The sequence below is a fragment of the Bubalus kerabau genome, chromosome 6, assembly GCF_029407905.1.
Source record: "Bubalus kerabau isolate K-KA32 ecotype Philippines breed swamp buffalo chromosome 6, PCC_UOA_SB_1v2, whole genome shotgun sequence".
NCBI classification, from domain to species: domain Eukaryota; kingdom Metazoa; phylum Chordata; class Mammalia; order Artiodactyla; family Bovidae; genus Bubalus; species Bubalus kerabau.
In genome coordinates this window covers 99,505,233-99,522,206 of record NC_073629.1, presented here as the reverse complement: position 1 = coordinate 99,522,206, position 16,974 = coordinate 99,505,233, and the positions used below count along the sequence as shown (strand labels likewise).

Sequence of the window (16,974 nt, the reverse complement as noted above, 5' to 3'; positions counted from 1 at the left end):
TGCAACCCTAGGGACTCTAGCCCGCCAGGCTCTTCTGTCCATGGGACTTTCCAGGCAAGAATACTGGAGTGGGTTACATGCCCTCCTCCAGGGGATCTCCCCAAGCCAGGGATCGAACCCATGTCTCCTGTGCTGCAGGCAGATTCTTTACTGCTGAGCCACCAGAGAAGCCCATTTTCTCTGTATACTTTACATATTGTATAAATGCATACATACAGAGAATAAGAAAAAGAGCTGTTATAAAGCAATGTGAAAAAGATGTACAATCCAATAGAATAAAGGCAAGAGACATGATTAGGAAGTTCCAAGAAGCTGATGTGATAAAACATCAGAAAAGGCCATTCTTCCTCTGTCAGATTTGCAAAGATGAAAGTCTAATGATGGCCCTCCAGTTACCTCTCTGAGGTCTTACTGTTTTTCCCTTCCCTCACTCCTCTCCAGCCACACGACCTCCTTTCTGTGCCTTAAAGATGCAAGGTGATCATTCACGCACAGCCTTTGCACCCATCTGTCTGGAACGCTGCCCCAGACGGCCACACGGCTTACTCCCTCATTTCAGGTCTTCGCCTGCCTGACTGCCCTGTTTAAAACTGCAACCCTACCTGCCACTGTATCAACACAACATCTGCCTCCCCTGCTTGTTTTTCTTCACGGCACTTATCACCTTGTAAAATACTATTTTACTTTTCCTATTTAATGCTTTTCTCTATAGGGTCTTTATTTTGTGTACTGCTTACTGCCAATATCACAAATAGTGCTTGATACATGGTAGGCGCTCAACAAATACTTGTTCCACAGTGTTAGGGAGGGGATGGAGAAAACAGGCACTCTCAAACACTGTCAGAAAGATTATAAATTGGTAGCCTTTGAAGGGCAAATTGGCAATATCTACCAAAGCTTCCCAGGTGGCGCTAGTGGTAAAGAATCTGCCTGCCAACGCAGGAGATGCAAGAGACATGGGTTCCATCACTGGGTTGGGAAGATCCCTTGGATAAGGGCATGATAACTCACTCCAGTATTCTTTCCTGGAGAATCCCATGGACAGAGAAGCCTGGAAGGGTCTCACACAGTGGGACATGACTGAAGCGACTTAGCATGCACCAAAACTTAAAATTATATGCTATTTCACCCAGAAAAAAAAAACACTTTTAGGTATTTATTCTACAAATATACTAGTATCTGCACACAAAGATGTACAACACAAAGTTATCTGCAAGCAGAAGGAGTTTTAAAAATGTAGTATCTATTATTTACTATTCAGTTGTAAAACATACGTGTTAAATCTATATGTGCCAAGATTTAGTAATGATCTCTAAGTTATAATGACATAAAGAAAAAAGCAACAGAGAAAAGGGTGAACAGTGTGATATCATTTTTGATTTAACTTTTGTAGGTCAGGAAGGGTGATATTTGTCTATGCTTCAAGAAGGAAGCAATCCTTGAACAGTGGTTGTCTGTGGGGATAGGGTATCTGGGGAAATGGGGTGGAAGAGACATTTTTATTATGCATCTTTATGTATGTCTGATTTATTGTCATATACTTGCACTGGCTTTCCATTAAATTTTCTTTTAAGTGCATTACAGCCTCCAAAGCAGACAGAAAGAGAATATGAAATTTTCATTTAATAGATGAAAGTAAGAGGCAAATCGTGGTATCATGTACAAAATAAAATGAGGAAGTGAGATCAGAAAGTTTATTACTTCCAAAGCTTATACTTTAGTTCCAAGAACATTAAACTTCAAGTGTTTCTTAGGGTACTATCAGTAGCACTGAGTAAATAAAACACTTGTAAGGTAAAAAAATTCTAACTTATTATCATCACATCATGAAAATTAATGAATGAAAATTAATCTTTTTTATAAAATAGAATGCTAGAGTAGATGATCCCAAGGGTTTTTTTCCCTCCACTCATTAAAAATGTATCTTGTGTGTTACAGTACTGTTGTTAGGCAAGTGAATTTCTTGATATTTCCAAGTTTAGCACAACATCATCTTTTTTGTCTGGTTTTATTCCTATTTAATATAAGGTTTGTTTTCCTTGGTGTGTTTGTTCTTCTGGTTTGTAAATAATATAAAAGGTTAAGGCATTACATGAATCTTAAATGATACCAATAAAACATGAGTAGAGGAAAAGATCAAAATAAAAATATCACTTACCTTTCTTGAATAGAAGAACTGAACATGTATCGCAAGCAGCAGGCCCATACCTGAGGACTATAGATGTGTATAATTCCAGACAACCAGCTAAAACAAAAAATAGAAATTAAAAACTATAGTCATTTACAAATTAGTATTTAACATCCTTTAGATTATGTTCTTCTCAAGGTAATGTGGCAGAGATTCTTGGCATTCACCAGGAATAGATTAAAGGGCTCATAATTAAGAAATCTATGAACATTAAACCATGGTGATAATTAAAGGGAACACTATAGATATAGCTATAACTATAGATAGATACTTACAGAGAGAGCACTACTTTCTGTCCTTTTCCACCTGACGTGGTAGTCAAATGGTGAGAGAGAAAATGGTTAACAACAGAGGTGAAAACAAGAATTAATCAATTAGCCTGCACTAGAAAGAATATTTTAAAATAAGGGAGGATGAAGTTAGCAGCCTAAAATCACAGTTATTGAAAGGACTGAATTCTATAAATATATAGGGTAGCCTGAAACACAGAAAATTCTTAATAGATACTCATTGAGCAGGACCAACACACAGCCACTACCAGGACCAGAGTGAACAGACAGTAAGTAGATTTCACAGTCCACAAAACATTTGTGCACTCTTATTTTTTAACTCTGCATGTACCATTCCCACACATGGGTTCCTTACCCCAGCAGTCCTTCCTTCTATTGGCCACACACTTAAGGTCCAGCTCAAGTTTGCCTTTCCCCTATCATCTCTCTTAAAAACAGCAATAGTGCTCAGTCTAAACTGTTTATTTCATAGTAAATTATAAATTCCTTGAGGAGCTTTAAATCCCAACACAGTATGAAACACAAGACTATGTATAGGGTAAGCACTCAATAAATGCTGAATTAAGATAAATTTCTGACTGAATAATCTGCCAAAATGTCATTAACCACTAACTTGAAAGAGACAGCCATAAATACTGAGAATTTCTGGAAAATTGCCTGGCATTTTAAACAATGTTACATTCTGAGTCCTGGATTCTTCAAATTGCCTTAAGGACTGGAATAGTGAGTAAGGTTAAAGAAACAGGGCTCTAGGGCTTCAGCTTCAACCAGAAGAATTCAGCTTTGTTTTATATACTAGAATTCTTCCTAAGACTGGACAAAAATCTTGCTTTAATTGGTTCAGCTATTAAAATAAGAAAGCTTAAGCATCATTGGCATTCATGATTTTATAAGGTAAAAGTGAAAGTTGCTCAGTTGTGTCCGATCTTTTGCGACCCCATGGACTGTCCATGGAATTCTCCAGGCCAGAATACTGGAGTGGGTAGCCTTTCCCTTGATCCAAGTATTAATGACATATTCATAGTACAAATGATTCAAGTGTTTATCATATATATTTAAATACATATATGGCCGAAAAGGTTTTTATAAGTAATGCAATACTTACATTCCCACTAATGGTAGAGAATAGACCTTGGGATCAGATTCCAGCAAAAGTAATAGCTTGCGTGTCTCATCCATCGTGAGATATCTAAACACGAGACATTCATATAAAAACAATTGGAACTATGTACTTTACCTAAAAGAGAATCATCTGAGTGCCAAAGAAGTATATTTTAGGCAGAGAAAAGGATTCGAATGAATAATTTCTCTCACATACACACAAAGAAAAGAGTTCAAAGTATAAAAAAAGACTCCAGCAATTCCAAGGACAAAATAGAACAGATTTAATATCTTAAAATTTCTATCTATCTATTAAAATGGTCAATGAAGATTACACATCTTTTGAAAAAGCTTGCTCTGAAAGTGTCAACTTTTTAAAAATCAAAAGTATTAAAATCAAGGCTGACAATTTCAGAACCAAATAGATTTCCCTGCGAGAAATGAACTTCCTGCTGCTGGAAGTGATCAAGCATCCAGGTGACTTGACAAGATTACAACAGATGTGACTTGTCAATGAAGGACACTGAATTAGGTGAGCGGTATTCAATCTTCCTTGTACTATAGTCCTCCAACTGCTATCAAAGAATTTTGCAAATCATGATAGAACCCCAAAGCTCACTTTTCCCTAAAAGGACATTATACTACATTTATACTATGTTATTGTACTTATTTACTGACAATAAGTTTTAAGAATATGATAACTACAGTACAATTGTCAAGAGTTTACTGTTATGGCTTTAAAACACAAAAGTAAAAACAATTCCATTTGTGATGTAAAGTCTTGACAATACCACAGAATGATACATTTTATTGCTATAATAACCTTAAAACACAAAGATGATGAATTTATCAAACCATGATGATTAAGCCAGAGTTGGCAAGAGTTTTACATTAGTAAAGTGACACTTAACACCTGCTTTGAGAGCTCTGCTGCCTTGACAACCTGATAAATTTCTGCTTCACTACTAGATGGTCACAGATATTAAAGAAAATAAACTAATTTTTTGGTTAATTTTAACACACATTTCTGTGTCCCCATTGAGAAGCACTTTATTACTCCAAGAGAATTTAAATGTTCAATTTAGTTCAAACATTTAAAAATCACTATGACTTTTGACCATTCCATCCTTTTGGAACACTTTTTCCTTCGTGCCACTACAACCAGAAAGGTGCTCTGATCAGTATGCAGGCATTTTCTTTGCTATTTCAGGGACACTCGGAGAAGAAAAACCTTTTCCTTATCTTTTTTTGAAGAGGCATTTTTGGTAGATGAGACTTGGAGTTGAGTTTACCTTGCCTAACAGTTTCAGCTCTGGAGACCTAACAGGAACTAGGGTGGAGTCAGTGGGAAAGGAAGCCAGAAAGGAATTGATTAGACTTTAAAGCAGTGGGTGCTTACATTGTCTGACCTAGGTCAGCAGACAATGGTTAAAGAAAGTGGATGAGGATTCAGGGAAGCAGCCCTGCTGAGGACCAGAAAGCAAGCAATTTGGCATGTATTTCCTAAGAAACCAAGAGTGGTGGATAGGAGGCTAGAGAGGATGCTGCTGCAGCCATGTGAGGAAACTCCACCCTCAAATGGTTGACAATTTAGGAGGCAAGAGTATGTAACATTTTAATTTAATTATCTCCTTTATCTGCTGTGCTCATTATCCACAAGTAAAACTGCATATTACAAATAATTCTCTAGCCTCCATCAGGCTCATTATCAGAAAAATAATTAATTCAGCAAAAATTAACAATTTTAGGGACTTCCTGGTGGTCTAGAAGCAAAGACTCTACACTTCCAATGCAGGGAGCCTGGGTTTGATCCCTCCTCAGGGAACTAGATCCCACAAACTGCAACTAAGAGTTCACATGGCTCAACTAAAGATCCTTCCTGCCGCAACAAAGATTGAAGGTCCCATGTGCCAAAACTACCACCCAGTGTAGCCAAATAAACAAGCAAAAAAAAATTAGCAATTTTAAAAAAAATTAACCACTTTATCACCTTCCTTGGTTATTTTCTAGCCATCACATATCAGGCATGTAAACTGACTGAACAATTATTTCATATTACTTGAATAACATGAAAATATACTAATGTGACCAATATTTAAAATTTTGGATGAATATGTCTTTTACTTACCCATATTTATAGGTACCTTGAACTTGAGAAATATTCAGATTACTGCTCAAATTCCTTGCTAGAGCTGTTGGAATGATGGGGATGGGTTTCACAGGTGTGCACTTAAAGGTGTTTGCTAGAGTTACTGCTGCCCAATCCAAGTCGAAATCCACAATGTCCAAACTCTCCTTGGAAGTGATATGAGCTCTCAGGGCAAGTAGTTTTCCACAGTCCAAGGACTCTTTGCTACACACATGATGCTGCAGAGCCTGAGCAATCAACATCACACGATTATTTTAAAATTTTGAAATCTGTACACATCTCTAAAGGATTTGTTTCATATATCTTGCATTAACAAAAAAATTTCTGATTTGCAATATTTCAATTCTTTTATTTCTTCCATGTGACCAGAAGGTTACATGAAAAATGATGTTAAATCAAATAAGATTTACTATACTGTACAAGATTTTCTATACTCCATCTATATAAAGAAGTCCATTCCTCTTTGATTATGTTCTTATTACCCCAAATGGTCAAGTTAGTTCTTCCTCTGTAGTTGCTCATGTACACTGTCCTTTCTGGTCTCACTGCCACCACTCTACTATAGGCAAATACATCCCTGACTATTGCAAGGCCTAACTATTCTGACTCTATTCAGCCTGCCCTATCACATTAATCATCCTTGATTTAACAGTATTTCCTTTTCAGAAATTGTCAATGAAAAACACAGCCCATTAGACAAAGTTAAAATTCCTTAGCTTGGCAGACAGGGCTCTCTCTGATCTAGACACACTAGTTCTGAAGTCTGACTGCCCACAAATCCAGCAAAAATCTCCACCCTCAATGTTATCCTTTGTACTTTGCTGTCTTAGTCATGTTGCTTCCTCTTCCAGAATGCTACCCATGTTATCCACCTACAATTTCCATCCTCAGAAACTACAGTTAATTGCATTTTAGGTCAACAATCATTTAGTCAGAAATTTTTATGAATATCTATTAAATATGGGTTTATTAAAATACAACACAGTACACATAATTTGATTCTTTGCTGAATTGGGAATAATCACATTATCAACAAATCTTACCTTGAAAGATGAATTAAAGTCATCTGCATTGTGAGTTATTATTTCTCTTGAACAAAGTCCTTGAGTATGAATTTTGCATGGGATTACAAAGTCCCCAGGAAGAGAAGCAGTAGGGATTCTTTCCAATAATTCAGGTACCTCTCGACCAGGATCAAAACGATCTATTGTCAATGTCATACTTTCTTCATCTGTAGAACAAAACAGCAGTTATTATGAGTGCATGCATGCTCAGTCACTAAGTCGCGTCTGACTCTTTGTTACCCCATGAACTGTAGCCTGCTAGGATCCTCTGTCCATGGGATTTCTCAGGCAAGAATACTGGAGTGGGTTGCCATTTCCTCCTCCAGGGCATTTTCCTGACCCAAGGACTGAACCCATGTCTCCTGCATTGGCAGGCGGGTTCTTTACCACTGAGCCACTAGGGAAGCCCAGCAGTTATTATTTAGAACGCCAATTATGAAATGTGAAATCAACCAAGCAAGCCCAGATTATAGGAAAGCATTGTGTTCATACTAACAGTACATTAAACTCTCATTTTAAATTTAAAAACAAAAATTTTTTTTTAACTTTTTATTTTGTATTGTGGTATAGCCGATTAACAAGTAATATGATAGTTTCAGGTAAACAGCATAGGGACTCAGCCATACATATATATATGTAAACTCGCATTTAAAAAAAATAACTTGCATATATATTCATCAACATGACCAGACTGCAACGTCTATGATAAGCAGTGTCAACTTTAACTCATCTTCCTAACATTGGTATACAGGAAAAAAAGAAAAAATGGTCAAAGTATATTACAATAATTGGCTGAAGCAGTAAACACAGAGTCTATTATAGTCATAAAAATAATTTTTCAAAGTATGTTACCTTCATCTACTGTGAGAGAACCAAGTAAAAAGCATGGCAAGTTGTTTTTATTCTGTTTAGCGTGACGACAAGCAAGTCGAATGGTCTTTTCAGTTACCACAAGCCTTGGATTTCTGAAAAATAACAAGCCTTTTATGAATGTGATGGATCTGATACCTAAAAAATCCTTCTGTAGTGAAATGTTGCCTAAGGTACTATATATATCTTTTAAAATGTACAGAAAGATCACTTCTGGGAAATCCTAGGGTCAAAGGCAAGGTGTAAGGAGGGCTGCCTGGAAAGCAAAACTGCAATGAGCAGACACTGAGGTTACAGTTATTCTTGAGGCATTTGCTTAATTTTATGAACCACAGCAGAGATCAAGAAACTATGAGGTCTCCTATTTTTGTAAATAAACTTTGATTGAAATAGTCACATCCATTTGTTTACATATTATCTATGAACTTCAGTTACCAGCATTGCTGAATACAAAATGTAAATACAATTCACATGCTTAAATATCAAAAGGACTCTAAAATATGAACAAGGAACAAGATGCTATTATAAAAGACCAAATTTATTATTCTATAAACTATGTATATATATTATAAATTACCTTTCACATGTATAGTATATACATTTAAAAACCTAAATGAACAGGTTAAATGGCAACTAATAAGTAGCACAGCTAAAGAGTAAATTAGGAGAGCTGAAGAACAAAAGAAATACTCAAAATGTAGCACAGGAAGATAGCAATAGAAAACATAGGTTAAGAGACATGTAGAAAAGAATCAACAGGTCTAACAAATATTTAACGGAACTTCCACAAGATATTGTTTAAAAAATTATTTATAGTAATCATTGCCTTACATATTCAATGATATCAGCCTTCTCTGCCAACTAGTTTAAAACTTAAAAACTTTTTGACATGTAATTTCCTTTAGTTCCTCTATTCAGTTGATCACCAAATGCTATAAAATGTTTCTTCAAAACACCTGGTTTCATCCTTTCCTCTTGGTCTCAATGCTGCTACACTGCTCTAAACCCTTATAATACCTAACATTTACTGACTACCTCTTATGCCCAAGCATTGTGCCAACTGCTGCTTTAAAACCTGTCTCATTTAATACTTATAAGAGCACTATGAAACAAGTGTCACAGTCCCATTTTATTTTAGTTTAGTTTGGCTGCAATGGTCTTTGTTGTTTTTTTGCACTGGCTTTCTCTAGTTGTGGTGAGCAGAGACCCCTCTGCTTGGCAGTACATGGGCTTCGCGCTGCGGCAGCTTCTCTTTGTCGCAGAGCACAGGCTCCAGGCGTGCGGCTGCAGCACGCAGACTTGCGGGCCCTGGAGCCTGGGTTCAGTAGTTGTGGCGCACAGGCTTAGTTGTGCCATGGCGTATCGAATCTTCCGGGATCAGGGATCGAACCCTGTCCCCTGCATTGGCAGGCAGATTCCTATCCACTGAGCTACCAGGGAAGTCCCCCATTTTATAAATAAGGAAACTGATCCTTGGCTACTTTACTGAGGTCACTTAATAAGAAAGGGTAAATCAGGATCTGACCCTCCAGAAGTCTGGCTCTAGTTTAACACCTTAAATCACTATGGTATAAATCTATCACTTAGATTACAGAAAGCCATCTCCCGCTTAGGGCTGACTCTAAGCTCTCCCCACTATGATCTATCCTTCTTAGAACTCTGCTTTTAACAAGTAACTCTCTTATATACAATATTTCAATGGATCTCTATTTGCTATTACTTGAAGCCTAAGCTTCTATGTCTTTCTTTCACAATCCTGGTCATAACTCTAATATTTTACATTCCTTTTAAATGGTCTATCCACTCAAAATCAGTTCAATTTTCTCAATGTTATTCAAATACCATGCTGAAGTATGATGAAAAACTCAGTTTCTATTATATTTTGCTTCTTGAAGTCCTATAATACTTAGTACCTTAGATTTACAGAATATTTTAACTGTGAAATTAGGACTACTTCTCAAAATCATAAGGAACAGGTTTAAGAAGAAGTAGAAAGAATATTTTGCCTCAGGGAAGCCTAGATGGAAACGTTAAAAAAATAATTATTCATAGTAACCACTGCCTTACATATTCTTTAGATTCCTGTTTATACTGGTTTAATTTGAAAATAGAAGCATCTTCTACCTGTAGTAACGGAGATGTAAGTAGATGAAATCTCCAATTGGCACTGGGTTCCAAAGTGCACATTTTGATGGAGGAAAATAGAAAGGTACCATCCTGCTTGAAGAAAACCTTAAAAAAAAACCAAAGCACAATGAGAAACAGACAAATCTTACAAGAAACAGTTTAAATAACAGGGCTTTTCTGATTACTTTTGTAACTTTAGAAGATTTGAAAAACATTTTTAAAAAGTAAAAAAAAATCTCTTGTAACTCTATCAAGTGAATAAACACTCAAAAGTTACCTCCTTTTTTTCCTATTCACATATACATTTATATACACATGAGCCTTTTAAAAAAAAACTGAGTATAAATTCTATAAAATCTTCTTTAAGTAACAGAAAATGAATATAAACCATGAATTTAAATTTTAAATTAATATCTGTCTTTCTGAACTAATTTCAGGGTAACACTTAAAAAATTATGAAAAACACAAAACCTTTTCAGGGCTTTCAAACTTGGTATTTTAGGCCCTGTCACATGAGGTCTTTTCTTTTTGCAGCATCACATGGCATGCGTGATCTTAGTTCCCTGACCAGTGACTGAACCTGTGCCTCCTACAGTGGAGTCTCAACCACTGGACTTCCAGGGAAGTCCCACACATATTTTAATTACTGAAGCATCAGAAAAACATCAATAATTCCTCAACAAAGATAATGCAAGCAACATAAAGCAATGTTAAACCATATAGAGTACCATCACAGAGTTTTTATTTTGTCTAAGTGAGTAATTTGAGAAAACTACAATAAGAAAAATAATGCAAAGAAAGGACTAGGAGAAAATATCAGCTCAAGTCACATGTAATTAAAGCAAGAAAGCTCTGACAGTGAGCTACCTACAAAAGTGCATTTGCATGGTGGTAGACTATTAAATAGTTGAATTGAAAAAATATTTATCATATCACACACTAAGAATATCTTGTTCTAGATCTTACTTTCATGTATCACCTGATAAAACTTACCAACTAAAATACTGGCCCCAGTCATCTGCTATGATGATCCATAGATCATCACAGATCCACAGATCATCTGCTATGTACCAGGCATCCTACTAGGCACTTTACATGTACAATATTTCTCACTAAAACTTTCTCAGACACTTAATTGTCCACTTTAGAGATAACAAACTCCAACTTCTACAACTTGATACAACAACTAAGTAGCAGAGCTGGAATCTGTATCTAAGTGTGGCTGATTTCAAAGCTTGTACTACTAGAGGCTGAATGATGTAATGCTTTAGACCATGGTTCAGTCTAGCTCTACCATGATCTTAGCTGCTGCTAAGTCACTTCAGTCATGTCCGACTCTGTGTGACCCCACAGACGGCAGCCCACCAGGCTCCCCCGTTCCTGGGATTTTCCAGGCAAGAACACTGGAGTGGGTTGCCATTTCCTTCTCCAATGCATGAAAGTGAAAAGTGAAAGTGAAGTCACTCAGTCGTGTCCGACTCTTAGTGACCTCATGGACTGCAGCCCACCAGGCTCCTCCGTCCATGGGATTTTCCAGGCAAGAGTACTGGAGTGGGATGCCATCGATCTTAGCTATGTGCTTGCAAATCTTTATAAGGATTTTTAATCTCTTTATTTGAAATAAAGACACAATCTGAAATTAATAAATTTGTTTAGGGACTTCCCTGCTGGTCCAGTGGTTAAGACTCTCAGCTCCCAATGCAGGAGGCCCAGGTTCAATCCCTGGTCAGGGAACTAGATCCCATATGCTGCAACTAAGACCTGGTGCAGCCAAATAAATGAATAAATATTAAAAAAAAAAAAAAAAAGAAATTTGTTCAAAGTCACAAAGGTAGTTAAGTGACAAATTGTCAATTTACCTATGTCTCTACATCTAATATATTTATTATTTACCAGTTGGAGAGAGGAAGAATGATTTAAGGGTTAAAAGCAAAGCCTGGCTATCAGCTGCTTAGGTCTTTGATTTTCGAACCTGGCTTCAAAATTTGCTGGCTGTGTGACCATGATCCAATCAATGTCTCTGTGCCTGAGTTTCCTCAACTGTTAAACAAAATAATATCAGTATCTCCTGGGAGAGTTATAGTGAATACTTATTAAATGGGTCAATATATATAAAATGCTCAGAAAAAATCCTGGCTTACAGTAAGTGCTCAATGTTAGCTACTTCTTTTTGTTGTAAGTCGTCCATTTCTTTTCGCTGTAAGTAGTAGTGCAGGTTTAAAATCCAACCTGCACTACTTCAGGTTTACTTCCTTATAGTGCACAGTAGAGATCATTTCAGCTTTAAATACTGGCTATACCAGTTACCAACTGTGTAACTTTGGGTTGGTTAAGATCTCTATGCTAGTTTCTTCATTGAAAAAAAAAAAAAAGAGGGGGATAATAATAGTACCCATTCCTCATGGGTTTGTTGTGAGGATTAAATAAAAATAATGTATGCAAAGTGCCTATTAGCACAGAACCTGGTTGTTATTAATTTTTTCCTTAATCTAAAGTATACAGGGAGACAGACTTGAGAGGCAAGAAAGATAAAAACACCTTGAAATTGGGTGCAAAGTTCTGCATGTATGTATAAAAGTACTTTTCCTTAGGGAATGAAATTCATGGCTATAAGACATTCAAAGGGGTTTGTAAACAAAAATAATTCAAAACTGCTGCCCTAAAAGCCCACAGATTACTGAAAACCAGAGTTCAATAAATGAATTATTTTCCCTAGAATGTAAGGAATGGATTTGACCCAATAATAAAATTAAAGAGAAGAACAAAGGCTGATAAAGTTTCAAAGAATAAGAGGTAGCAACAGGAGAGAACAGAAGGGCCAAAATTAAGCAAAAGGAATATGATAGCCTCTTTGGGTCATGTTTCCCATTGTCTTCATCAAGAACATCTGGCACAAAGAAAAATAACGCAGAGAATAAAGGTAACTCATGGATGCAATTCTAGTTTAGAAGAAAAGAAATTTACACGTCAGCAATAATTGTTCTTCTCAAGGGGGAAAAAAGAACAATAAATGATCCAAAGAGCCAAATAACTCAAGCCATTTTGCCTGCTCCTCAAAGTAGTGACAGACTGAGAAAATTAGGAGACAGGTGGCAAGCTCCTCCTCCTCACACCACATTGAGTGGGAAAAGGCTTAGGTACATTCAGCGTGAAATTTTTCCCATCAAATAATTAGAGTTTATAAGAGGGAAGGAACTCAACCGCTTTGCCATTTGTCTAGGATGTAAATAAATGTGTATGTGATCTTTAGCCTCAAAAGTTCAGGTACTATTTTTCATCAATACAAAGGCCCTCTGTGAAACTAAAATAAGGAAAGGAGGAAATGAGACTAAGATTTACTGAGTGCCTACAATGTCCCAGACCCTTTAGTTTAGTAGTCTTATTTAACCCTTCATAATAACCTTCTGATAGAGATTATTGTCCCCAATTTACAGATGAGGAAATTGAAGCTTAGAGAAGTTAAATAACTTGATCATGGTCACCCACCTAATAAATGGTAAAGCTGGGATATGGACCCAGATTTTCCTGATTCTAAAGATTATTTTTTTCTCCTCTCTTCCAACCCAAATTATGTGAGTAACTGTGAAAAGCACATTCTGTAAAAATATTTCTATACCTGGTATTTATCTGGGGCCCTGCAAGAGGATATGTAGACTCCATGATAGTTGGTGAATGATTTATTCAATTTCACATGCTCAGGAACCTAAAGAAATAAAAGAGAATATTACTAATGAGTGACAAAAAAATAAAAAGAAACATGATTTAACCACATATTAGCAAAATAACAGACAAAATTAGGTTACTTATATGAAGTGTCTTCATCCATAGATGAATAAGATAAAGTGCTTATGAATGCTGATCACTTTCATACTTTATAGTATTCGGCCTATAAATTAATGTTAATATTTATTCTAGGCAGCAAATCCCACCAACTATCTATTTATTAAGATTCTGCACCAAGATCCTTGTATTAATTTAGTGAGCTGGGTAGGGCAGGTAGTATTTAATACGTGAGATTTTAACCAAAAGCTTCATAATAGTCAGAACACCACAAAACAGCAAATAGGAACAATTTGGGCTAGATATTTATTTGGTCTATAATAAAGTCAACAAATTTTCAAGCTTGTGGAGATAGGAGACAAATACTGCATACCCACAAACTAACTTGTATTAGTGCCAAGTCAGTGGTCTTTTCTTGGCTCCTCATATATTCTCTGGGTAATCTCATCCACTCCCATTGCTTCCGAAGCAAACATACCAAACTTTCAGTTTCTGCCTCTCTTCTAAGTTTCAAGTCTGTATTTCTAATTGCCTACTGGATTCTTGTTGCTGTTTAGTCACTAAGTCAAGTCTGACTCTTTGCAACCCTGTAGACTCTAGCCCACAAGGCTCCTCTGTCCATGAGATTTCCCAGGCAAGAACACTGGAGTGGGTCCCCATTTCTTTCTCCAGGGGATCTTCCCCACTCAGGAATCAAACCCTAGGTCTCCTGCATTGCAGGCAGATTCTTTACCACTGAGCCGCTGGGAAGTCCTACCCATTGGATATCGACATCTAAATATTATAAAAGCAAAACACAGACCCCAAAGTCCTTTCTTTACAGCTCATTATTTGCTATGTTCTTTTATCAAATCTTAGAGTTAGAATCTTTAGGCCCTGTGTATTCTACTTCAATCCTAACAAAAAAGAATTGTTTAAAATCAAGGTAAGGAAGGAGAGAGTTATTCATTCTGGTGCAGAAGTCATTCAGAAAAATTTTTTAGTTAAAGTCAGAATCTGGAAATATTTACAAAAACCAAATCCTATTTAAAGTACCCTTGTAAGGTTGATAAAATGTCCCTCTTAGAGGTATCTAGACTTCATGCAGCTTCTATGGAATGCATGTTTTAGACTTTAAAGTCCTTCTATGCTACTTGATTGTCACGGACAACAATATTCAGATTGATAGTTGTAACTTTCAGAAGTAATAAAGTGCCGTTTTTCTTTATTAAACAAGAGTCTTAAAACTCCTTATCTGTCTCTTTTTCCTTTATGCATTAAGATAAATCAAAAATGTTGACCTATTATTTCTCATTTCAAAAAAAACCCATAGGAGACAGTTAATTGACAGTAACACACAAGCAATTAAAGCTAGTGTAGTGAAAGTAAAATCATGTAACACCTATACCTAGCAAAACATATTCTCCCTGGATAATGGCATAGTTGTGTATCAAATGGAAACCATCAAGTCATCCATATCTCTCCTTTCTCCCTCTTCCCCAATATAAACTGTCTTTCTATCTCCACTGCCTCAGTTCCTGACTTTATTAGCTCTCACCAGATTTACTGAAAAGTCTCCACAGTGCTACCAGAAGGGCTGCCTTTGTGCTCAGTCAAAAAGGGTTGAAAAGCATTAGTTGCTTAGTCGTGTCCAACTCTTTGTGACCCTAAGGACTGTAGCCAGCCAGGCTCCTCTGTCTATGGAATTCTCCAGGCAAGAAAATTGGAGTGGGTAGCCATTCCCGACCCAGGGATGGAACCTGGATCTCCTGCACTGCTGGCAGATTCTTTACCATTTGAGCCACCAGGGAATTACTGCTATATAAATCTGACCAAGTTATTCTCTGGCTTAAAGAGTTGATGGCTCTTCTTTCAATTCAGTTCAGTTCAATCACTCAGTCTGTCCAACTCTGTGCAACCCCATGAACTGCAGCACGCCAGGCCTCCCTGTCCATCACCAACTCCCAGAGTTCACCCAAACCCATGTCCACTGAGTCGGTGATGCCATCCAACCATCTCATCCTCTGTCATCCCCTTCTCCTCCTGCCCTCAATCTTTCTCAGCATCAGGGTTTTTTCAAATGAGTCAGCTCTTCACATCAGGTGGCCAAAGTATTGGAGTTTCAGCTTCAACATCAGTCCTTCCAATGAATATTCAGGACTGATTTCCTTTAGGATGGACTGGCTGGATCTCCTTACAGTCCAAGGGACTCTCAAAGAGTCTTCTCCAACACCACAATTCAAAAGCATCAATTCTTCAGCATTCAGCTTTCTTTACGTCTTCTTTCAATGTCCATCCAATTGCTCAGTCGTGTCCGACTCTGTGACCCCCATGGACTAGCCCGCCAGGCTCTTTTGTCCATGGAATTCTTTAGGCAAGAACACTGGAGTGGGTTGCCATTCCCTTCTCCAGGGGATCCTCCTTGACCCTGGGGTTGAACCGGGTCTCCTGATTTGCAGGCAGACTTTACAGTCTGAGCCACCAGGGAAGCTCCGGCTCTTCTACAGAATAAAGGACTTTCAGAACCTGGCCCCATCCTATTATCCCACACATCCCTTCACTCCTACATCACATTCAGTGGATACTGGCAGTATCCACGCACACCTACTGTCCCTTTTATTTGGAAGGCCCTGGTAAACTCTCATCATCCTTCACAATCCAATCCGAATATCAACTCCTCTGTGAAACCGTCTCCTAGATACCATGGTGGTGTTACTACCGACTGTGTTCACACCCACAGCATTTTCACGCTTTGTTATTTATAAATCACTTCCAGCCGACCACGAACTTTAAACGTTAACCGATCCCTTACTATGTAGCTGGAGAAGGAAATGGCAACCAACTCCAGTAATCTTGCCTGGAGAATTCCATGGACAGAGGAGCCTGGCAGGCTACAGTCCATGGGGTTGCAAAGAGTCAGGCAAGATTGAGCAACTATCACTCATTACTATGTAGCTGTCCGAGCATACTGGGCTTCCGTCCAGATATTTTTACAGTAAAAACTTTATATGATAGCATGTTATCGATTGAAATCTTTGTTCACATACCTAAGTACAAATGATTCCCAAGGAATTCATCGTCCCGATTCCCTTTGCGTCATTAGTCCAGGCTCCTAGTCCGCTGAACCCAACACAGGCAGCAGAGTGTTGCCCACCCTCGTCCCCCAGGCTCGCAGAGGCCCCTCGGGGGAACTGAAGCACAAAAATACTCACCGCAATCTCCGGCGAGTTGAGGTTTGTGTGCTGGGCCGGAACAGAGTCCCAAGAGAACCTCTGCCAACTCGCCCCGCCTCTGGGACGTTGAGGGTCGCGGGAACCGGGGCGGCAAATACAAGCTCGCGAAACCGAAGCCCGCGCCACGCCTGCTGACTGGTCGGAAGCCCAACCCATCAGGGAGAAGGGGCGGTGCCGGACTTGACACTCCCGG

General features: G+C 37.9%; 1 protein-coding gene across 5 annotated transcripts in view; it reads right to left on the bottom strand.

The window, feature by feature from the left end:
• Positions 1–16,974, bottom strand: part of STIL (STIL centriolar assembly protein) — a 53,166-nt gene extending 36,192 nt beyond the window's left edge. For 2 of the 5 annotated variants that reach the window (XM_055585970.1, XM_055585971.1), the window contains exons 1-8: positions 16,761–16,974; positions 13,406–13,492; positions 9,787–9,894; positions 7,645–7,757; positions 6,772–6,959; positions 5,708–5,955; positions 3,584–3,667; positions 2,159–2,245 (exon numbers count right to left, since the gene is read on the bottom strand). In XM_055585970.1, coding sequence (XP_055441945.1) covers positions 2,159–2,245; positions 3,584–3,667; positions 5,708–5,955; positions 6,772–6,959; positions 7,645–7,757; positions 9,787–9,894; positions 13,406–13,449 — 872 coding nt within the window. In that variant the 5' untranslated portion in view covers positions 13,450–13,492; positions 16,761–16,974. The remainder of the gene's footprint in view (positions 1–2,158; positions 2,246–3,583; positions 3,668–5,707; positions 5,956–6,771; positions 6,960–7,644; positions 7,758–9,786; positions 9,895–13,405; positions 13,493–16,760) is intronic. The other 3 variants (XM_055585967.1, XM_055585968.1, XM_055585969.1) reach the window with 3 other exon arrangements.